The 25,006-nt window shown below is 35.5% G+C and overlaps 2 protein-coding genes across 2 annotated transcripts in view; one reads left to right on the top strand and one right to left on the bottom strand.

Annotated features, from left to right (window-relative positions):
• Positions 1-6,928: 6,928 nt before the first annotated feature.
• On the bottom strand, positions 6,929-7,822 carry CAPZA3 (capping actin protein of muscle Z-line subunit alpha 3). The gene has a single exon (XM_075163905.1). It carries the CDS (start codon positions 7,820-7,822, stop codon positions 6,929-6,931), a length of 894 nt encoding a protein of 297 aa, XP_075020006.1.
• A 362-nt stretch (positions 7,823-8,184) lies between these two features.
• Positions 8,185-25,006, top strand: part of PLCZ1 (phospholipase C zeta 1) — a 56,224-nt gene continuing 39,402 nt past the window's right edge. Inside the window, exons 1-5 of the mRNA XM_075163805.1 lie at positions 8,185-8,198; positions 8,828-8,951; positions 12,520-12,754; positions 21,962-22,163; positions 24,008-24,152. Coding sequence (XP_075019906.1) covers positions 8,185-8,198; positions 8,828-8,951; positions 12,520-12,754; positions 21,962-22,163; positions 24,008-24,152 — 720 coding nt within the window. The remainder of the gene's footprint in view (positions 8,199-8,827; positions 8,952-12,519; positions 12,755-21,961; positions 22,164-24,007; positions 24,153-25,006) is intronic.

Below are 25,006 nucleotides of genomic sequence, written 5' to 3'. Positions count from 1 at the left end.
CCAAAACTCTACAAGGTGAAAAAAAAATTCTCTAATAATTCATACATCTTCACCTTCCTTTTGATTATCTCATCCCAGACAGAAAGTATTTCTATCTGAAACCAAAGACATTTATTGAGACTCATTTTTTTCCACTGAAACCACTCTCTAGGAGACAGCTGTCAATTCCCCATTCAAAGAGAAGTGGCTTGCAGGGTGAATATATATTTTTCTTAACCCTTTGAGGAACTCAGACTCTTTCAGCCAGTGAATTCCCAGATCTGGATACATTCCCCAGTCCTATCCCAACCTCCTGTCAGCACAGAACCCTAAACTACACATTCACTCCCAAGGGAAAGAAATGTAGGCATGTGGGCAAAAGATAAGCCATAGGAAATGAGCAGTCCACCATGTGCCCAGGCAGAATGACTCGAGGACTAATGTCAGAATGGGCCACTGTGACACTCTCCAGTCATGAACACGCATGACACAAACTCATATTTTCATCTTCTTTTTGTGTATAGGACTTAGTATGGACTATGCACCATGCATTTGGGTTAAAGTCTAACTCCTTGGTGGACAGACTATGTCTCAGAAGCCAGATATCTGTGAAATTACATGAGCAGCACTGTACTCAATGTCTTCTTGTCTTCCCCAGGACTCTAAACTTCTTGTGTTTAAGAATAAACAATGAATAAGTGAATAAGCAAAGACTTTTGATCTCTTGCTTTACCACCAGTCTGCCCCTGAGGGCTGTTCCTACCTGAGATATGAGCTCTCTGCCAGTGAAGCTTGAGACGAGCATACCTAAGTAGCTGTAGGCTTGCAAGGACTGGTGCACTGATCTGCGATCCGTGTAGATAGGTCCTGAAGCTTTGCCGGTAAAGAAAGATGTCATACATGAGAACATAGCAGTGTGCTTGAGGATGTAGGCTTGTAATTCTAAGTTTCAATCATGATAGAAAATTTCCTGTTTCTTAATGCTCTTTCATTTTGTGAAACAAACTTGTATTAACTATGAGAGAGTTTAATTTGGGATCATGGTTACTTTGCACACATATCACATAGATTATTCCCTATCTTGTTATTAACAGCCAACTATTGTATTATTTATTTATCATTTTAATGCATTCTCATAGGATACCTATGAGATCAGAAAGAACTGTTAGCTTTCCTGGGCACAGAAAGACTGAAGATTGCATATCCCAAAATCTCTAGGAATCTAGATCCATATGACTTGCCCAAAAGTTAAGGAAGGAAAGACAGTGGGGGAGCTGAGATTTCAGTCCTACTCTTCTGGACAGTCTCCTCAAGTTCCAGAACAGTGGAATTCTGGTCTCTTTTTTCTTCCTTTCTCCAGTTGTGAGTATGCCTTATTCACATTTTCCTTCAACATACCCCTACTTATGCCCTTTCCCTTATGCCTCCTGTTCCAGGTTGCTAGTTCACCTCTAATGTCATACTAGACACTGGGCTTCCATTCCCCTAAGGAGAGACTTCTGTCTCATATGCAATTCTGGTGAGATACATATGTAGATCCCTTATAAAGGTCTGTTTTAAAACTGTAATATTTTATCACTGTCAGCATACTTTGAAAAGGTGGTTATTATTATTGCCATACAGACTTTAAATTTTTAGCCTTCTGGTTCTGGAAGAATATTTAGAAAGTCTTTCAGCTGCTCTTGTTACCAAGACAGCAGTTATGAATGCCATTTAAGAAGCAGTGTATATACGAGTTGATATATTCATTAGTAAGCAAACAGGAAATACAAACCTTTAATTATGTATAAAGATTCAGGACTGAAAGGCTTACACCTACATCTTGAAAAAACTGAGACCCACACTCCCTTTTCTTCCAAATGTGTTATATGAACAATAATATAAAAAAAACCCCACCAGAACCAACCAGATCCTATTATTAGGATCCCACAATCTCAGGATATTTTTCTGGATATGAATTTAAGGATGCATGGTAGTTCCTGTTCCATTCAAAGATAATCTGCTACATAAATGACTGACTTAATATAACATGGGTCATCTGTTTTAATTATTATTAGGTCTCTTATTCCCTCAGTTTTTTATGGTGGCAATTCCTAAGTCTTACTATAAAAAATACCTTTTGTAACTTTGGAGAATCCCAGGAAACTATACTTTGAATAGTTCATAATAGTTAATTTTTGAAATCGTGACTTTTTGAAACCACTCCACATTTTTAATAACTCCAAAGCTTTCATTAAAAAGAATTATAAAATCCACTATTTGTGGAGAGTGGCATACTGACATACAGACTTGGAAAATATCTTACACTTGGAATGTAATAAATCCGCTTTTTCAGATTTGTTGAACATATTAAACCATTCTTACTGTAAAAGGGAAAATAATCCTTGTATTTGGTCTTACTATAACTGGAACATTAATGCATTGAATATTTGAAATCAGTGAGAGATATACACTTGACAGAATGTTCTTTGTGTTTCCTTCACTTTTATTTCCTGTTTCAAAATCATGTTTTCCTTTCTTCTCCACAGCTTGATAAGGAGTAGGGAGTAAGGAATGCAGTGGAGATTTTAATACAGACTACAGCCTGGAAAACATACAAGTAGAGGTGGGTTTTTTTACAATATTGTCTTTTTCATTCCATGAATGAAGCAAAGAAAGAATTAATAGCATTTTTGGAGAATGTAAGGGGGAAAACATAATTTCTTCCAATGACTAGGAGTATCGATAGACCTTGCTTTCTGCCAACAGATAACTTGAGTGTTTAGTGCCTGTTAAAGATTTGTCTATCTATTCTGAAGCTACAAAGAAAGTTGCTTTTAATTCAACACATAGATTTGAAAATGAAATGGTGAAACTTTTTTTGATAAGTGACCTAATTTTGATAGGTTTTCCACCTGCTGCAGTATTAGCAAAACATGAAGCAAACTTTATAATGTGAACATTAAATATTCAATCCAAATACTAATATCAAGTGTTGATTTTCTTCCAATTTTAATGCAGCTGGAAGCCGACAATGAAGTCCAAGCTAAGCTCTAATGTTACTGGTGTGATAAAAATGATAATTATCTTTGCAGCAACAATTAATGGTAGATACAAAATTATTTTCAGAAATCAAAAATTTGAGCCAATTTGGCCCTGGTACATTTGTACCAATTTTATGATTCCAATGTGTCTGCAAGCCTGTAAATGAAGGAACAGTTTCAACAAAATTCACATTTTATTTTGAAAGAAAATTACATCTTATCATGTAAATGTTCTGAACTGATAGAGTAGGTGATCTTCTCCTTGAGATAAATAACCATGGCCACACAGTAAAAACCAAAGATAAGAAAGCAGTATTGGAAGCATATTACAGAAAGATAATGGATGATAATGTATTTTTGCAGTCACAAAGCAAGTCTTTCACAGTAGATAGTTGTGATTGTGAATAGGTAGATATAGCTTCAATTCTAGGTATGCTATACTCCTGGCTGCAGCAGAAACCTATTGGAAAATACAGTTTGACAACTTATTTTTTATTTTAGTTATATATGTCTATTCTTCTTTTCTTAAAATACAGGATACTGATGCCAATATAAAGAGATGGATTCACAGGCAGCTGTAAGAATGTGAAAGATTTTCAAAGCAGTAGACAGAAAAGGAGGGGGATTTTAGGAATAAAGATAACGTGAGTTGGAATGTATTCCCTATACAACAAAAATATTCTGGTATAGGCAAAAAAGTAAGAAGTTGCAACTAAATCTCAAACATATTCAGAGTCACAAAAGTGTATATGTAAAAGTTCAGTAAAGTTTTCAATGGAGTTGTATACCTTCGCTTTCTTCTCATAATGTTTATTCCTCTCCCAGTTTCAACTTTCCAAAAGCAAAAAAAATTCCAAGCCCATCATGGAAAATGTGGAGGGAAATTGACAAAGCCTGTATTGTAATTACCTTTTCCAGATTAATTTCATAGGCCTTGCAAAAAATGAGTATTTTCAGCCAGATCAGAACATTTACTCTGCCCAAACTCCATCCCTCTGAGCAGCTTTTGTTGCAGATTCTGGTATCACAGATTCCCTTTTTTATAGAGAAAGGAAATTGAAGGAAAATGGAAAGCTCATAAAGGTAGACTGATAGGGAAGATAGGAAACTACCTAATCCTACAATATTAGATGTTATTATTATTGCACTCCTTGCTACAGTTTTGCAGTATAGAAACTGCATTTTAAAGAAGAGATAATTTAATTCTACAGAACGGAACAGTATATTGCAAAATGTCATATATTTGCATCTCATAAGTGTCGTGGTTTAACCTGGCAGCAGCCAAATACCACGCAGCCGCTCACTCACTCCCCCCACCCCCAGCGGGACGGGGAGAGAATCGGAAGGGTAAGAGTGAGAAAAACTCGTGGGTTGAGATAAAGACAGTTTAATAGGGAAAGCAAAAGCCGCGCACGCAAGCAAAGTAAAACAAGGAATTCATTCACCACTTCCCATCGGCAGGCAGGTGTTCAGCCATCGCCAGGAAAGCAGGGCTCCATCACGCGTAACGGTTACTTGGGAAGACACACGCCATCACTCCGAACCCCCCCCCCCTTCTTCTTCACCCAGCCTTATATGCTGAGCATGACGTCATATGGTATGGAATAACCTATTGGCCAGCTGGGCCAGCCGCCCTGGCCACACTCCCTCCCAGCCCCCTGCACATCTGGCAGGGCATGGGAAGATGAAAAGTCCTTGACTAGCGTAAACAATACCTAGCAACAACCAAAACATCAGCGTGTCATCAACATTATTCTCACACTACATCCAAAACACAGCACTATACCAGTTAATAGGAAGAAAATCAACTCCATCCCAGCCAAAACCAGGACAATAAGGAATTGACCTGGTGGAATGAATGTTGAAACTGAAAGTCATCTAACTGGTTAGTCTTTTCCATTGTTCCCTACTGTTCCTTATTGTTACTACATGTTCCATATTTGTGTTTGAATAAAGTGCTTTTTTCAGAATCCAGAATTTCTAGTGCTATGTCCCTGTTTCTGTTAACACTTAAATTTATGTCCAAAATTCCATCTATTATTCTGTACTACAGGCATGAGCTACACCCACAACAGGCCACCTTCATTATAGCAGCCTTGGGTTGCATAACATTTTTAATAAAATTACTCTTATTTTCAATAAGGAAATAATCACATATTCAAATAAATACTATGTAGAGACAGCTACTTGCTTGTTGAATAGTCTCCAGCAGCAACATAGGCACTAAAAGGGCTGGATTGGTGTTGGAGGGATGTCAGTAGCAGCTGTGGGATGCAGCTTTCTGTGAAGAACCGAAGGAGCACAGAAAATGCTCTCCATGCTCCATCCTTCTCCCTCTGCAAGTGCATAGTGCAGATTCTCTAACAAATGGGCATCTGTAAAAGGCATTGTCAAGGGACTGCTTTCTGCATGGGGGAAGGAAACCCTGTGTAATGAGCGCCTTTCTGCACATAAATTAGTACAACAGTCCCAGAATCTTTGCGCTGAGTGACCATAAAGATGAACAACCAGATGAAAAATGTGCTCTAGTCAATGCAAATCTTAAGAAATTCAGTATATATCAAAAGAACTATTTCATTTATTTCTGTTTCATTCAAATATTGGCAACACTACAACCTCGTCTTCTGCAATAAGGCTTTGTAAATTAGTATGCTTACAAATAAAAATTGAGCATGTGACTTTGTCATCAAAAATATAGAATGATGTAGAATGATGGTTTTTATATTAGACACCTTTTTGTTATTGGTTTCTCCGGGTAATTAATTATCATATCTAGATGTATAGAGTAAGGAACCTCCCAAATCAGGTGTGAGTACAGATGAGCAAAATCTTCATTTTGCATCAGGAGAGTAATCTGAAGATGGCATTTTCGCACAATGTTGGTTATCCCCAAAACCATAACAATGCATAGTTCTTTACTACATTTTAAAACAAAGACAATGAAAGCAATCATGGCCAGTCTGAGCACTGAAGCTATAAAGCCGCTGATCAGTATTTACAAAAGGGCATGTTCAACCCATGTGACAACATAATTGCCGTAATTGCAGTGATGAACAAAAGCAAAATCTTATGCTTACATTAAAAAACATCTAATATTTGTAAGAAGAATGTTTAAATGTTCATATCAATATTTTTAGAAAGTTTAGTGTTTACATTACTGCTTGAAATTAACTCTAATTAAAAAGTACGTTTACAGAAAATAGCAAGTGTGGTAGGCATTTCATTTATTGTAATAAACATGTTAGCAAAACATTACTGTCATTGTTTGAAAGTAAAACAAAATCACATAGTTTCCTTTGGCATTTGTAATAAACACTGGGAGAAGAGAAGTAGCATTTCTTTATTCTGTAATGCTGCAAAACCCAGCATACATCCCTGGTCAGTCCTGAAATGTCTTCTGCACGAGCTATAAGAAATTTATTCCTCCTGTGTACTGATCTCCCTTTACTCATGTGACTCTGTTAGGGATGTCTCTTGTGCATACAGAGAGGTATGCACAAGCAAAGCCTGAAGGCTGAATTTCCTGGGTTTTGGTATCAATGAAAAAATCTGGAAATAATGCCTCAATATCTTTGCCAATCTACCTTACAGATTTCCTTATAACCAATGCTACAATTAGTATGAAGTTACATAAGAAAATATAATATTGGGTAAAATTACAAAAGAAAGTAAGAGTTTGCTTGCTGGGTCACCTGTAATGTCTTTGACAGTGACCATTACTAGTACCTCTAGAAGCAGTTGAAAAGTACATGAAGGAAATAAAAAACCACAGCAAATTATTTTCAGTCACTACAGACCTGAATTATTTTCAAAGTGGTGATTGACTGATGACAGTTTCTGCACTCTCCTGAGAAATGCAGAAATAAATCAACTAAACACCTCTGTTTTGTCTTTTTCTTCCTTTTTTTTTAATTTAAGCCACCATATCAAATCGTGTGTTTTAGTAAGCATGGAGGCACTTCTGTATTGGAGACATTGGTGTTCAGATGCTGATCATTCAATAGTTTATTCCAGTTCATAAAAGTGCGAGTAACAGGGAGTTTCCTCCGCAGATTTTTTCCCCATATATCCTCTGACAAAGACTGAATGTTTTCCAGAATGGCAATATGAAAATTGGTGTCCTCAGCTTTCAGAAATTTCACAAAATCTGTGGCAAACTGACTTTGGTCTATCACATTTAGAGTCTCATTCACAGACTTGCTGACAGTTACATGGAGGTTGGCATCTTTGAAGTAGTGTATCTGGAGAAGAAAGATCCCTGTAACTTGAGTGGTAAATGGAGTCAGGGCAAAAGTCCAGTCTGACTTCCAAAGGCTGTTCCAGTGATTTGAAGGCTGGTACTGATGAGCCTCAATGCAGGCCACAAACATCTGCCTCTTCCCCAGGCTTTTTTTGAACACACAGCAGTTCCCTACAGGAAAGCGGCAGCTCACATAGGCCTTCAAGCCCTTGTGGAGGGCCTCTCGCCACAGCTCCCCCTCATCTAGCATCACACCGTGCAGCTGGGGTTTGCTGGTTACACCACGCAGGTGGTCAAACTCAAAAGAGAATTTGTCCTGAGGGTCAAAGAAGCGGTTTCCCCCTAAGTCGTTGTAGTGGGTCAGTAGCACAGTCCGCCTGTTTATTTGGATGGGGGTGAAGTTGTTCTTGTTGTGACAGGCCCCCACATGGGCAGCCTCCCGCCTCACCAGCTTGTCATCTTGTACCAGCGCAGAGAGATCTCGGACAACCTGGCCGAACTCCCCAGGAGGGGACTGGCGCAGCAGGCTGCAAATGAGAGACGCCTTCTCCGCCTCGCACAGCTCCTGCTTTGCGCACATGCTGGGGGTGAGGGTTACCCAGAGGGTGGGTGACTGGAGGTGAGGGGAGGGCACATGGGCCGCTTTGTGCTGGAGGGAAAAGGCACAAGATGGCGGTGGGGGTAGGGGAGAGCAGTGGCGGGAAGGGGCCTGCGCTGGGATCCCGCAGTTTGTGACCTCACAACGGCACCTGGAGCAGTGCTGGTGGGGGGCCGAGGGTGGGGGCTGTGCTGAAAGGGTGCTGGGTGTCCTGGCAGGGGTGTGGGGGTCTGAGGGAAGGGAAAGGGCCCCGCCGGGAACCGGAGCAAGCTGAGGTGATGTCCTGCCAAATTCTGCCAACGCCACCACAGTGAAGAGACCGCAGCAGGCGATGCAGAGCCACCATGGAGGAGAACAGATATCCTCCTCCTGCTCTACCTCCTTCTCCTCTCCTTTCCCTGCCCTGTGACAGCTGCCATTGCGTGACCTCCCCCTGAGTGCCTCTTTCCCCCCAGGCCTGGGTGCGGCCTGTGCATGCATGGGACCCCCCAGCTGGGTGGCAGGGGAGGACCTGGGGCAGCCAGTACAGTCTGGTCTGGCCTGGTCCAGCTGGGGCCAGTTGAGGTTGATTGGGTGGGCGCAATGCTGGGCACCCTCACCTCCTTGCTGCTTTTTGTTGGCACTCTTCTTCCCGCCATTCCCCCCCAGGCTGCTGAATCCCCTCGGCCTCCCCCACATTTCCCTCCTCACATGCACCCCTTTCTTCACCCTGACCACCCCTTGTTTTCCTTCACACCCTCCCCTTCTCTTTCTCTGCCCCTTTTTGTCACCTTTGCCCTCAGAGTCTCTGGGTGTGGAGCAAAAATGTCTTCCTGCGTGCCTCAGAGCCTGCTGCATTATCAGAAATCAGAAGACAAGAGTATTCTAGAGTATGAGAAAAGCAAAATGCAAGCTTTTTAGGTTTAAAAAAATTAAACTTCTCCCCTTCCTCTCCTATTAAAAGGCAATGAAATGGACCAGAAGTTTCCTTAACCTGATCTCTCATACGTGGTTTTTGTCCATCATTCAGAATGAGTTCAGGACTGGGAAGATTGATTTAGACAGCACAATGAAGCTGCTTGAAAAACTGCAAATGTCTTTTGATTTTGCACATGTAAAACATGTTTTCAAGGTGAGGAATATGTAGATTAAGCAATTAAATTTAGAAATCCAGTTACATAAGTGTTTTATATTTGCTGACTTTTTAAAATTAATGTTTTGAGAAGTGAATTTCATGCTAATAGGGTGTGCTAAATCAGCAAATAATTTGCCTTGTTCAGGTCTTTTTTTTCTGTGTAAAATAGATAACTGAGTTGTTGCATTACCATCATCTGTTCACCAAACCGTAATAGTGTAGGGTGATGGAAAATATGTACGTCTTGATTCCCAACCTTTTTCTAACAAGGCCTTACTTGAGAAAAAATAAAATATTCTGGTTTCATCCCATCCAGCTGCTTCTGTGATCAAGCTAACGAGCCCAGACATGCCTGTCTGATGCTGGGCAAAGCCATTAGAGTGACTTCCTAAAAATCCTTTTGCCAGGAGGACAATATGGAGTTATCTGATCTGCTCAGGCTTCAGGTCAACGTAGATCCAGCACGCTTGTTCATTCAATTTTCCTCTATACCTCTCCTTTGAAGTATTTAAGAGGTGTGCCCGAACAGACGGTAATTGCACTCTAACCCCTCGGGAAGGATGTGGCCTTGAGATATGGCAGCATTTAAGAGATTTCTATGAAGGTTACATGATACAGCTAGAAATTGGACTTAGTAATAAGTTAATTTAATGTAGGTAAACAAACTACCATCAAGTGAATGCAGTCCCTGTGAGCAAATACTGCAAAATTGAGTGCCTTTGGACATATTGGGATTTCATGTTCTTCAGGTCTCCTCTAGTAATTACTCAAAAGATGTATGATTTTTCCTTTTAGCTCATTTTTTTACTGAAATGTAGAATGATACCAGCTGTTTTCCTAAGGGAATAAAGTCAAGTGGCTAGATATATATGTGATTTCTTTGAGAATTTTGTAACCAGCTGGCTGATTCTGTCCAGATTCAACAGAAGAGAATTAACTCTGGCAAGTTAAAAACTTTTAGGTCACATCATGCTGACAGACAGGCGGGCAGGCAAAGGGAAGACATTAGGATTTCCTTGCTCTATCTTACTCCTCTCTCATTGTTCTCTGCCTTGTTGAGCCAAGGTAAAACCAGCAGCATGAACTCAACCCTTGCTAAAGAGGCTGCCTGTGGTTTTTGAACTTGCACTGCATTGAGAGAATTACCAACCTTGAGAATCTCATGAGAACTTGAAACTATTTCTCATTGTTTCCTGTATTTTCCACCTATTTTTCTTTCTGACAGAAATTTGAGAGAGATGATCAGTTGTGGGTAGAGAAGAGAGTAATTATTTGAGGAAGTGAACTGCATAGAACAAATCTGATCTCATTATATTTAACAATTACTCAACAGTCTGATCTAGTTATTTTGAGCAGGACTGTTAGGTATTCTTTGCTGTTTGAGTATTTTCAATAGTTTTAGGGCTCAAATTTTTCATCAGTATAATAGTACATAAAAATGCAAAGCAGTCTGGAAGGAAATCTTCATGACATCATTGTCAGTAACTACACATCAACAGTTAATTGAATTATTATACATGACAAAATCAATTTTATAGAAAACATAGTTTTTAAAGAATAACCTGCTTTTTTCTTGTCTATTGTCTTTGAATTTATTTTACTGTAATGCTCTTTTGGCAATATCAGAATTATGAATATTAAGATTTTTAAGGAATAATACATTTTCATATAATTCCTCTCAAGACTAAGTCTTTGTCAAGATACTTCTTTTTCTGAATAGCAAAGATTCGATGTGCATTAATAAAGAGTAATAAAAATCTACCAACAAAAATTTTATAACAATCTTTTTTTCATATCAACGTGATTTTCATAACTTTAATTTCAAAAGCTCTCCTGTATAGTATTGTTGCCTGTATTTCATCAAAAGGCAACTGAGATAGAAAATTTATTTTTTTTTGCCCAGCTTCACTTTTATGCCAATACCTAAGTGGATGTCTCCGAAGTCCTAATAGACTGTTTAATTCCAAAATAAGTTGGTATTTTCTTTTTCTATTTGACAGTTATGAGTAAATTTGCAGTTTTCTTAAAGATGTTAAAAATTAGACTGAGGATATCAGCCTTAGATGTGGGATTTCTCAAGTCATAATAAAATGCCTATTATTAACATTTGTATTGAATTTTTTTCTTGCTGGTGATTTTTGTTAAAAGTGATGGTTACAATTCTCTTTCACAAACTCAAAGCAAATACTTAAGTAGTGATTTGTAAAATTTTTGGCCAGAACTCGTCATGAAATTTACTTTTGTACTTGTTTTGGTTATCTAATGTATTTTTACTTTTCTTGTTGTACTTATTCAGACATCTCTTAGTAGGAACTGCAGTGCATAAGAAGAAGCTGGTAATGTGTCATTAGGCTTTTAGTTTTTATGGTGTCTCTTCAAAACTAATCTAATTTAGTAGTAATCAAAAGTATTTATCAAAGAGCAGCCAAAGCTCAAATAAGCCATTTCATGTTTATGGACACTTTTGAGGAAGCTCTAATAACCATAGTAGATGTCATGTTATTAGATGCTGAAATTTAACCTCTTTGGTAGTCTCAGTTTAAGGAGCCAACAATTACGAATTTTGATCAGCTTACATTGATAATCAAGGAGGCAATGAATTGCCATTTATTTATGATTTTTGTGAGTAATTTTGTCAGTAAATTTCCAAAGTTTCTCTTAATTTGGCAACTTTTAAGCATAATACAAGCTAAACTGTTAGAAACATCTATATTTCATAGACAGAGTTACATATTTTGTGTAGAAACTTTTAAAGGATAAATAAAATCGTTAAGCCTGAAAAAAATGTAAATGGCAGAAATGGTAAAAAAGTATTATTCTACTCAAATTCTGTTGCCCTTTTGATTTTTCTAGTGGCTTTTATACTGAAACACTGAAATTAATTAATGTGTTAACGTTTTGTAAGCTCTATGAAAACAAGCTTACAGTTTAAGAATCCTGAAAGTGTGAATAATTAATCTGAGTTAAACATTCTGGCTTGTTAAGAATAGAACACGATGTCATAGGTTATTATAAAATATCTGGTCTCCAAACTTTGATAGTGTTTCTTATTTGATATACTAAAAGACTTGGATCTCATGATAATTTGGTCATCTTTATTTCATTTATTAGATTACTGTCTGCTGTATGTTTTATGTAAATTTAACTGACAGTATTTACAATATGGTTTGAATTGTTGTTGGAGAGGTATTATATTAAATATATTTTCCACTCAATTTTTATGCTGCAGATTTATTTTACTGCATAGAATTTTAGAAGTTTTACATAATGTGTTTTAATATTGCATATGCATTACATAAAATTTGTTTTAATTACTTAGGTGCTAATTATGTTATATGGTACTTTTTAATTAGTATAAAATATTTTTAACACACAAACTCAAATCTAAAAGTTGCATATAGAAGTAGAAGAATATAATTTGATAATGCATTGCAGTCACTGTTGCCTGAGATTTTCTTTATTGTTCTCACTCTTATGATCAGTTATAATAGAGGGTTTTGTGTGTATCTTTCTATCTTTGCATATCTTTGTATTGACTGTTTTGATTTTTTTTTTTTTTTTTCAGAAAACCGTTGACAAACGGAAAGCACATACGATTAACATAGAAGACTTCAGGGCAATTTATCGAACTATTGTACACAGACCTGAATTTCATGAACTTTTCCGTGCTTACTCTCCAAACTCCAAAGTTCTAGCTGACACCGAGCTCATTGAATTTCTCAGAAAAGAACAATATGAAACTGAAGCTTGTGAAACGACTGCCGTAGAAATTATTTTGAAGTATGAACCCATTGACGAAGGTATGCATAGTTTAATTATTTGATTTCTAGCTCTTATTTATTGTGCTTCCGTCAGTGACTGTGTTTATATTTTTGAATACTCATCTGATTATGCAAATTGAAGATTTTAAATAAAACTAATGTAAGCAATTATATTATAATCATGTATGTTGTATAATATCTTTTGTAAGCACTTGTACAAAATGTTGATTTTTTGAAATTCAGATGTTTAAACATTGTTAATGTAATGATACAAGAAACCATTAATAAAGGACAATAAATTTACACAACATATTGCTCAGTGATAGCACATTACATCTTACCAGATCCATCATTCTTACTCCTTGTTGCAACAGACTGGTCCAAAACCTACATGTAGATTGCTTAAAACAAAATACAATTTTCATACAGTAGATGAGCTACTATAAACTGCACTAAATCTTTTTCATGCCCGCTAAAACATGTGAATGACCATTATTAGGAAGCCAGACTGAATTTTTTTGTTTAGCTAAGTGTTCAAAAATAATTTTGCTTAATTAATTAGAAGAATATAAATATCGGATTACAAAGATAAAAAAATAGAAATTATGTTTTGTTAGCAACTGTTCAGCACACGATATTTCTCTTAGAGGAAATCAACCATAATTAAATCAGTAATAATGGATGAATTATCTTTTTTTTAATTTTCAGTATTAAAATCTGAAGACTGAGGACAGCATTTTTTGAAGATTAGAAAATGTCAGAATTTAATGTTATGTAATTTAGTTTGGTTTAACTACTCAGTACTGTGATCCACAATCACAATAAAGTGAAAAGAAGTTTAGTTAAACCCACTGCATTTCCAAGCATATTTTACAGCCAAGATTGTTCTAATCCTATTTGGGGTCATGTCAATTGTTACAGCATTATTGATATAGTAGAGCTTTTTGCTTAAAGTTTATCTTACAAATGGAAAGAATACGTGCTCCTAGAGTTTGATATAGTACTTCCATATTTAAAACTACAATTTGTTTTAACAGAATGCTCTCCATGAATCATACTTTTTGCACTTGGTATGTCTATATTTGAGTCTCATATGGCAGAAAGTTTAAATGTAGAAGTAGTCTAATAACAGAGATTTCACAGAAGAAAACAACTTCTAAGGATGTATCTACTGAGAAGGTTATATCTCTTTTTCTTTACTGAGAAAGACCGAAACCTTAAGACAGTTACATTCTGGTTTACCCTCAGTTGGATATGTTGCAGTAGAAGGAAGCTATCTAAGCAGCTAGCACTGGTAATTCAGCCTAGAATCCGGAGCTCAAGCTGGGTTCTTCCAGATTTCAGTAATACTTTGCAGACAAAATGTTTTTCTAACCATGAAGAACTAATGAGTTCTTCTTCCTATTGAGTCAGGCATACCTGTAGAACTCATAATTTCTTATTTGTTTAGCTACCATGGAAGGGTTTGTGTGTGGTTGCCATTGTTTTTTTAAGGAAAAGCTCCAGTCATATTTTTTTATGAGTGTTTAAAGTCATCAAAATAATATTCTGAAACCATTATGCAAAAACCTCATACATTTATTACTTTAAAAACCTTATCTTACTTTTTATATGTTTTTTTTTTTCTTTCTGTGTTTTAATTTCTTTATTTTCATGGTGCTCTGCTTTATCTGCTCTCTTCTCTGTCATTTATTTATGTTTTCTCTTTGTCCTTCTCTGTATTCTTCAACTTGCTGTTGGTCATTACAAACTATTTTTAACTTTATTTTTCTTAGGGTTCTTATCTGTCATTTTGCTTGTCTGCTCATTATACTGTCTTCTCTCACTTGAGTCATTTAGTGATAATGCACACCCCCTCCCCCTCAAACCCAAAGACTTATATGTCCCCTTGACTTTCTTGCTGAAGAAGCTCTATGTAAGATCTTCATAGGTGCCTGATCATCCTTTTTGGATCATGAGAACTCCGAGATGAGTGGAGGTTTGTTAAATCTGTAATAGGCGTATTCTTCAGCTATTGAAGGATGTTTTAAGTTGTGGTGTAACATTTCTGCTGAGTTTCACTGAACATAACTTGAGGGAAAATTTGCAACTAAGCTAAGAAAAGGAAATCAGAGCTACCTGCATTTTATTGCAAGCTGTTACTTTGTTCAGTGGAAGATGATTCTCAGATGTTTAACTTTGTTAGTTTCCTTTGGTTTCTAATCTTTGATAATGGATAGAATTGATAACTGATTAAGAAAAATAAACCCAAGAAGGAGAAAATCTTCCTTTTGGGGTAATAACCCTGGAATATCTATGCTGATCATTCCCACTGTGGTGGAAGGAAGAAACTGGATCACTCTTTCAACAAGAAACAAAGGACATTTGGTATTTCATTAAGAGTCACTCACTGTCCAGTAATGGCTAAAACCCCTTTGATTCCTTATGCCATTACTTTCTGAGTTTGCCTTTTAAATTAGAACATTTTTTATGGAATATATTCTACTCTTTCTGAGAACTAATGTGTTTACTAATTAATTATATAATAAGTTACCAGTTTTAAAAGGTTCCTTTTGTTTTGAGTTGTCTATTTTGATGGGAAATTTAATAGCTATAAAGTGGTTAAACAATGAAGAATCTTTAGTCAGTTAGAAAACACATTTGTAAATATCAGCTGAAGTTTCTATAGTTTTAATTTAATGTCTGGTTTAAATTTCAGATGCTGAGCCAAATTTTTTTTTTGTTTCTTCATCTGTGATAAAATTGTTTGTCTTGTAATTGGAAATAATCTTACTGAATGAAATAATAGCTGTATTGTTCACGCTTCTTTGAGTGAACTAATACTCCCACTCAAACATATTTATTGGGAAGTTCCAGATATGATTGACATGATAGTTGATTCATATGGTGTTGTGATAGACCATTTTGTCTAACTGTCATTCTGAATTTGATATAGAATATTCTTTATCAGGATGATCTGTTGGACTCATCTGCCATCCTTGTCCTGTGTGTTGCAGAAAGGGAAAAGGGCAGATTTTGACACTTGATTGACTGGTTTGCTAATAGTAACAACCATTATCTGATAAACTTGATAGCACTAGTATGTCAAGATTGAGATGAAAACAGTGACTAGATTTTATATACAATGTTGATAAGTCTGTCTGTAACATTTAGTGCATCCCTAACTTTTGTGGGCAGAGAGAGAAGACTTTTCAATGCTATCAAGACAGATAACTCTGAATTAACTCTCTGAGGATGCTGTAGTTAGTTCAGGAACAGTATGGACTACATTACTCTTCCATTTTAATTGTACAATTTAAATTCCTAACAGCAGAACGATTCATTAACAGATTTTTTTTGTGTGTGCTAAAGCTTGCATTTTTGGCTGAAGAAACTATTTTATGGAGTTGATCATAAAAGTGGTGAATATGTGATTCACACCTGACCGTTTTGTCTTACTAGTATCTGAATGTCAGTTTTGTTCTACACAAACATTCGATTATCTCTCAATTTTATTACTAATTTTGAATAGAAGTTTTGAGTCATTAAATGAGATTAAAGAAAACATTTTATGCCAACCAAATGTACTTTATTTTTTTAAGCTTGGCATATATCTCTTTTTTTAAAAAAATATTGCTTATTATTCAGTATTTGCATGGATAGGATTAGAGGCACAGTGAGGATAAGAAGGCACATGCCACTGTTATTTACAGTGTAGTGCTATTCAAAGACTATGCTCCTGTCTCTGTATTTTCCTGTTAGGCGGTACAAAACCAGGTCAAAAATAGAATCCTGTCTTGAAAAATTTGCTTACTTTGTAAATAACAATATAAGCTTGGTGCATCTGTCAGATAAAGAATTTGAGAAATCCAGAATGTATTTGTGAATCAAAAAACCATCTTCAATTTATTCCTAGGATATACATTCTTTTAAACTTGTTTTTTGTGTGTGTATGTGTGTGTGAGAGAGAAAGAAAGAGGAAGAGCATGCATTTGCAGGAGAGAAATTTTGATCCCATTGGCCAATGTAAACCAAGTTTAACAGAGTGGAGACCTCAGTCAAATTTCTACAGATTTCATAAAAAATCGTGTGAAATAAGAGAGGTGACTTAAAAATCTCAACTAAGACAATGGCTTAAGCTGGATTTATGAGACACAAAAAACCAGATGTATGAAAGAGTGTGTAAATACCCAGTTTTAGGAAAAGCTTTCACCAGAAGAAGACAATCGATTATGAGATACAAGCCCTTAGAAAACTAAACTGCAGCTCAGACAGCTACTTTATTCTAGTATACACCAGTGTTAGTTACAAATGTGGGTCAGGTAGAAAATAAACTGCCTAGAATGTAAACTCAGAGTAGAAAAGGAGTAACTTACTTTACTGTTCACTTAGAGTACAAAAGTTTTAGTCTGACATTAAGTAGTCAAATTTCATAGTATGAAATCCCATCTGATAATGTTTCTACCTTGAGGTTGTTATTATTTGATACTTCTAACAATTATTGAAAGCTTCCTTCTTCCAATATAGCAGAGAAACACCCTTGTCTCTGATTGCAAGTATTTCTCATGAGTTCACTCCTAAAATTCCCAGCACACACATTTGTACTCATTTCAATATCTCTGTTGGCCAATTAACATAAACATTTTATTACTAATTTGGCTATTAGGAAACAAAGAACACAAACATTTAAACACAGGGAAAACACCTTTCTTGCCACTTCCTGGGCTCAACTTCAGTCCAGGCTCCTCTCCTCCCCACTTCCTAGTCTTCACTTCAGCCCAGACATCTCTCCTCCCACCTTGTCATTGCTGCAGGTTGTACTCAAGTCCCTTCAGTGAAGAACCAGGTATTGCAGGAGGCTGTGGTCAATGCACAGTGATTTCTTTCTGCTGCTCCACCTTTCTCACACTTTTCTTTTGCTACTGCTTCCTTCTTAATTGATTCATTTGCCTCAGCATGGATCCTCCATAGGCCTCAGTCCCTTCAGGCCAGCAAACATCTTATGAAAGCTTTAATTTTTTCTTTCTCTAAAGAAAGAAAAATACTTTCAAAGAAATTCCAACATAAATAAGGAAATAGAACGTAATAAACTCTAAAAAGCATAGGCATATAGTGTAATCCAATTCTTTCAAATGCTCATGTTATATCCATAATTCCTCTTTGATATGGCAGTATTTGTATATATGGCAGAGCTGGAATTTACCTTAACTGGAGGAATGGGGAAAAACATTTTTTTTTTTAAATTATGTTTGGAAAAGAAGAATATTATTAATAAATTGTATTCCAGACTATCCAAAAGGGTAGGGCAAGAAAAAAGCATTGAACTTTGTAAACAACAAGAAGCTACAAGAAGCCGGAAATCTTTTCTTGCTTTCTCTTTTTCTTTCTACACCAGATGGATATGTGTGCACACTAACTATTGCTAAAGGATTCTAATAGAGAAAAAGACCGAGGTTGCTCTAGGGAAGAAATGTGAAGTCTTGATGAAAGTATCTTTCCACAGCGGAATAGTTATGGAGATGAATTCCTACTTCTTTTAATGTAGAAGCAGAAAATATCTGTAAATGGTTAGAAAATAGTATGACTGTGCTATTCCTCAGAACTTAAAAAGCACCCTCTTCCATTTCTAACTAGTTTTGGTATCTTCATCAGACAAACATAAGAGAGAGTTCTAAAGAAACCCAGTAGGTTTTCTCCACTGGTAAGAGAAGCATGAATGAATAATAGCAATAATAAAAAATTGAGCCTACTTTTATCTTAAACTTTAAAAACTATAATATTTTCTACCAAACATCAGATCTCTGAAAATTTATTTTAGCAGATGGTATGCCATTTATGTTCACGTGATGCTCTTTTGCATATCTCAATTCACAGAACTGCATGGACTGCCAGAACCGTTAGTGCAAAGGCAATCTCTTCCTGCTTACAGACAGGTCTTATCATTTTACAAACTTGCTTGGAGTTTTGGCAGTTCTCCAGAAACATGATGGTGACTTTAATTGCATGCAGTTCAAGGACAGCCACTACAGATCCCTGAGAAAAAAAATTATAAGCCTATGTAATGAAAGGGCCTGTAATAAACTGTATAAAATTACAAATACTTGTAGTCCATTGATTAGAGACATGAGCTGAAAGTTTTACTGAAGTCAAAGAACTTACATGTTGGTTAACAAAGTAACACAAATTTACTTTATAATGTTTTCACTTTTAGGGGATTATGATCATGAATATGTTTATCTAAATATAAGTTCTCTTCTTCAGATCACTGTAATAATCTTTTATCAATGACAAGAGCAACCAGAAAAGCATCAAAAATAATTCAGAAAATAAGCAAAACCTTGGAAAGTCAGTATTTTTCACTAATTTAAAAGATAAAGATAATTATATATATAAAAAAAAGTAAGTATTGTTAGTAAATAAAATAATAATAATAGTAAAAAAGAGCTACTGGCCCAACTCGTAATTACACAGAAAAATATATAGGGCATGAAAAATAAATTAATAAGAAATGATAATAAGATACTGATGAAAAGCCTTCTCTTCAAAGGAATTAAGTCTACAATCCATGTAATTCATTATAGATAAAGCATATAGGATAAATGTATGTTCTGTTTTGAACAACATGGAAAAAAATTCAAAACATTTTTTAAAGACCCGGAAAGCAGAAACTTAATCCTGTTGCTACAAGTATAAAACAATATAACATGTGCATGTGGATAAATCAAAAAAGTCAAAATACTAAATAAGATATAACTGTCAAGAGTCATCAGAGTAGCAATAAGTCATTCTGCAAATATGTTGGTTAAAAGATCAAGGAAATTCTTGACCCACTACCTAAGTACAATCGGGTGGCTAATATTATTAATAAGGCCAGAGTAAGATCGCAGTCAAAAATATGGGAAAAACAGTGTAGGACGTGCTTAAATGACTTAATCAGATCAATGAAGACAGGTTGACAAATACATAAGTTCTTAGAAAATTGACTGTAACAAGCTTGGCTGATACAGGTTACCTTTGAAAACACGTGGAGAATGGATGATTAATTGAAAGACTGGGAAAGATCAAATGTAATATCTATTTTAGAAAGGGAACATCCAAGCAACTAGACACCAGTCAGTTACCAGAAAAAAACTAGAACAAATAATGAATACGTAATCACCTCTAAGATGGTAAGGATGAGTAAGAATTTGTCAGGACATCCCATGAAGAAATAGAATTCAGTTTTCTTCTATTAGAGAGTAACAACACTTGTGGATAGAAGAAAAATCATACTTTTTAACACTGTTTTGCATTCTAAAAAACAAGTTGAGGAAGCAGGAAAAATAACTACATGGTACATAAGTAATTCATTAGAAAATTACTCTGAGAAGTTAGTCATCAATGAAGTTAAAATGGAAGTCAAAATGAAAGGCTACATCAATCTACAGTTTCACTGAGCGTTTCACTGGGATCCAGATTTCAATTATGTCATTGATAAGCTGGATGATGGAATAGAAATTAATTATATTAAATTTAGTTTTAACGCCAGAACTTCAAATATAATAGGGAACAAGATTAGAAGTCAAAGTGATCTTGGCAAATTGATAATATAGAAAAGAAGGATGAAGTTCACTAAGGAGAAATGCTGTGTTCCGTTTAGGGCATCAAACATCAAGAAGGAAGTTCACCAGATGGAAAGAGTTGTAGAAAAACAATGAAAGTTATCAGAAGTCTAAGAAAACTTAACCTAAACAGAAAGATGCAGTGTATTGAACTTGTTTCTTCTGGAAAGCAGTGGAATGAAGGGAAGTATAATAGCAGTCTTCATATATGTATAAGACTGTGAAAAAAAGGAGAGGAATAGTACAAAGCAGTACAAAGCAGAACAAATATTTTGGACATCAAGGAAGTTTCAGGGTAAACATTATGGAAAACTAAGTAACAATAAGGTTACTTAGTGCTGAAATGGGATTACTAGGATATTTGTGGATTCTTCATCAATGGAAGTCTTTAAGAATAGCTTCGACAGACTTCTGGTAGGAATAACGTTTGTATGGTTAAGGACAACAGTGTATGTATGTATGATGTCTGGAGGGCCTTCATCCTTATTTTCTATTTCTGTTTAACATTTTAAAACATTACAAAGTTTTCTAGTTCAAAAAAACTCTATAATTTAGAAATAATTATTTTCTTTGTGTTACCATCGTCAGAATGATTTTAATAAATCCTCATTTAGATATAAAACTTTCAGTCTGTATACATACTGAAGATTGATGATTGCAACTTGAACCTGTAAATCTTGTTTCTTATAACTGTATCAGAATTAACAGGTTAGATAAGTGTTTTGGGTTTTGATTATGGTTTTTATTTTTAATCAAAAATTTGTATACATTGACTTTAAGTTATCGTTAACGGAAAGTACTCTTGGATTACTTACTACTTAATTATCTCTAGCCTATGATGACAAAAATAAGTTATTTTGCAGCCAGAACTGGGCAAAATCCCTGACTAATTCAAACTAGGTTGTTTTGAAGCAAAGTTGACTTCTGAGATTATACCATTTGCAAAATTATTACATTTGAAGCATGACATTGGAGCAGCCGTTGGCAGTACAATGGATCTGTTTGTCATTAGATCAGTTAAAAACAAAACAAATGGGATGACTATCACTGGTAGGAGGCAATTAGCACATTTTGTTATAGATGAAGTAATATAATAAGCTTGATTTGTAATTCATCTTTGTGGACAGTCATTTATTTTGTTAAGATGCTATTTTTATTTCAAATACTTCTGATTTAAATATTATTTCATCACTATTTATTTGGAATTTTCCACCACTGTGGAAGGTATTTGGTGCTAGGAATCATGGTTTCTGCAAGATTATTTTAACAGTCTCCAACTGACATTTTGGAGAACAACTCCTGTTCTTTCTAGAGAGAAAAGAAGATTCTCTCTGTGTATTGACTGGTATATTACTTTCCAAAACTAAACAACAACAAATATTTTCCTTTGTATTTAATTGGTACTACTGCGAACTCTTCTTATTGGTGTCCATAGAAGAATAAAAATGTGTTATGATTTTGAATCACAGCAATTCATCTCCAGAATTGCACACCTCTGACTTTTGTGTTTATATTGTTTGTTATGAATTTTAAAATTGCAGGAAAGTGTTATGTTGTATAATCTTTAGCAATATTCAGAACTGGCTATTAAAAATTGTGGAAATACACAGATATAACCATCAGTTTAGCTTCACACCAGATATTTTTTTGCTTTATTTTTGTTCAGTGAGGAAAAGAAGGCAGATGTCATTCGAAGGATTTATAAGGTACATGAGCTCAGAAGACTGTTCGATATTTAAGAACGATCACAAGAATGTCTACCAAGATATGAACCACCCATTATGTGACTATTTTATTTCATCTTCTCATAACACCTACTTGATATCTGACCAACTAATAGGACCCAGTCATTTATGGGGATATACCAGGTATTTAGATACTGTTTTTTAATATTTTAAACATTCTTTGGCTTTTTTTAAATGAATACTAAGTCACATGTAATCCTGCTTTGCAACAAGGAACAAAACCATCACAGCAACAAGTAGAAATTGTGAGAGTGATATTTTATTTTGTGTGTACATTTTTCAGTATATTTGCCAAACCATCTGTTCATAGTCTGGAAACAATCTTATTTTTTCACTTACATCTCAAAAAATCTACCTCACAGCAAATGAAATCTATAGTATGCTGCACAGTATATGATTAAGTTAGTTTTTGATCTCAACATGACATGCAAAAATAAATAACTCCCTGAAAGAAACGTGAAATTCCTGGGCAAACACTAATCTGATCAATATACAGGACGTAAGGGCACAGTACGGTGGAGTATGTCAAGGATATCTGTGATCAGCGTATGTTGCAGTGCAGTCAATTTAGAAACAACAACAACCACCAAAAAAATGGGCACTATAGTAGCCAGGAGGGAGAAGAAACTTTGTCTTCGAATGTGCAACATATGACTCCAAGAGGAGAAGGAAACCAGGATGCCTTATTGCCAAGATGTATTTAGAAGAAATGATCAGGGAGGGAGAAAATGAGTTATGTAATAATGGCAATACAGAGGGGGACAGAAAGTATGAAGAATTTGGAAGACAGGTGTCCAGCATTTCTATTACTTTGTACTACTTCAGTGAAGTGAAAGCAGTTGGGACCATCATCTATCTGAACATTTTGTTTTGATTGTTCTCTGGATATTCTATAATGGCTTGCAATCATCAGAAACACTGGTGAATTTATTTCTAACAGTATTTAAAATGATATGACATTAATATTGCATTGCTTAAAGTAATTGCAAAGAGGGTATAAAACCCCCTCTCTTCCTCTTTATCTACTATTTGTGTAAGGAAAATATAAAATACTAAAATAAGCTAGAAGCATCTTTGAGATATCATTAGCATGTAAAACGCCTGAGAATGGTCACGCAGGGTCTCTCCCCCAAAAAAGATGGCGGGATCTATAGCCCAACTGAAGTACATCTACACCAATGCACGCAGCATGGGCAACAAACAGGAGGAGCTGGAAGCCCTTGTGCAGTAGGAAAACTATGATACAGTTGCTATCATGGAAACATGGTGGGATGACTCACACAACTGGAGTGCTGCAATGGATGGCTATAAATTCTTCAGAAGGGATTGGTAATTGGGTAAAATAATCTACAGGAAATGTTTAAATTAGTATCAAGCCAAATATTAGAAACCTAAGACCTTTAAGGGGTGCCATTAAAGTATTAAAAATTAAGACACAGTAAATTTAAGGCATCCAAGAAACTTTAGCACTCCCTTTTAGGAGTAAGGTGGGGGGAGAACAATTGAATTATGTAAAGACCAAGCACAACCTGATTCTGTAAGTACAATGCTCTTATTTTTAAGTCTAATGATTCTCAAATTTGCAGACAAATGCTGGAATAACAATAAAAAAGGCCTTTTCAAACGTTTCTTCTATTTTAAGCAACAATTTGCCATCATTCCAAAATTCTTTTATTTAAATCTTTGACCCTCATTTTTAGTCTCTTAATGGAGGTTATTCAGATAATCTATGTTATTTCTTAATGCTCTAATAAAGTTTATTACCTAACATGCCTAAGATAAACAACAGAAAATATAGCTCTGTCTCATATCTGTATAATTCTATAGGATTTCTTTTCTTTTGTGATGAACAAGTAGGGTTTTTTGTAATTATTCAATGTGCTTGTAATCAGGAATACAGCAACTTGTATAAGAAAGTGTGGTATCTTTCTTTTGACTGTAAAATTGTTTCTCTTGTTCTTTTGAAGTGCTCTCTTAAAAGGGTGTCGTTGCCTGGAAATTGACTGCTGGGATGGCTCAAACAATGAACCTGTTGTGTATCATGGTCACACTTTAACGAGCAAAATTCCCTTTCATTCTGTAATTCAAGTGATAGACAAGTATGCATTTCTGGTATGTATATATACATATATGTTGATTAAAATGTGATGGTGGCTTTAACAAAGCCCATGGACATCATTGTTGTGAGTGATTCTAGAGGGTAAAAAAATATGGAACAGAGACAGTGTTTGTGGCAGTGGGCATTGTTGAAATAAATTACGGGAAAATTGTGCTATCTGTTCTTAATATCTTTTTTTATTTTATTTAAGGAACGGTAAACATATTTTGCTGATAACGACTATAAATCAAACTTGGTGCAAGGAATTCAGAAGGGCTTACTCAGCTTGTTAGGTGGAATTTTCACCAGAGGTCATTTAAGCAAGGACTGAATATAAAGTGAACAACCACGTCAGAATCAGTCTGATGTTTTACTCCTTTATATCTTTTCATTTTTTTTCTTCACTTATTCTTCTGTTGCTATCAGTCTGTCTTATATCCTATGCTTGAGTTTACAAAATAGATGAAAATGTTAGATTACAGCGGAGTTTGAGACTTACACTGTTTTCCATTTCTTGTCTTTTTATTTTGAATTCAAGGCCTGATAAAGGTTACCATCTACTGCTGTCTTTTTGTCAGACGACTGATTAGGGCAATGTCCCTTCTGCCTATCTGGCAAAGCAGTGAAAGCTGGAGAGCTTTTGGCACTGTCTCAGTCTTTTGTATAGGTTTCTGGCAAAACTCCTGCTCAAATGACGTCCTGAATGACTATTAAGATAAGTCTTGTATTCAGGCCAGCATTATGTGTGTGAATATATACACCTATGAACATATAGTTATATGGACTTTTATACATATATATTTATAACCTTCTTGGAGTTAAGCAAAGCTATATTTTTCCTGATTTCTATATAATATTTAATTAGTCT

The sequence above is a fragment of the Calonectris borealis genome, chromosome 1 (assembly GCF_964195595.1).
Source record: "Calonectris borealis chromosome 1, bCalBor7.hap1.2, whole genome shotgun sequence".
NCBI lineage: Eukaryota > Metazoa > Chordata > Aves > Procellariiformes > Procellariidae > Calonectris > Calonectris borealis.
This window is presented reverse-complemented; position numbering and strand designations above follow the sequence as displayed.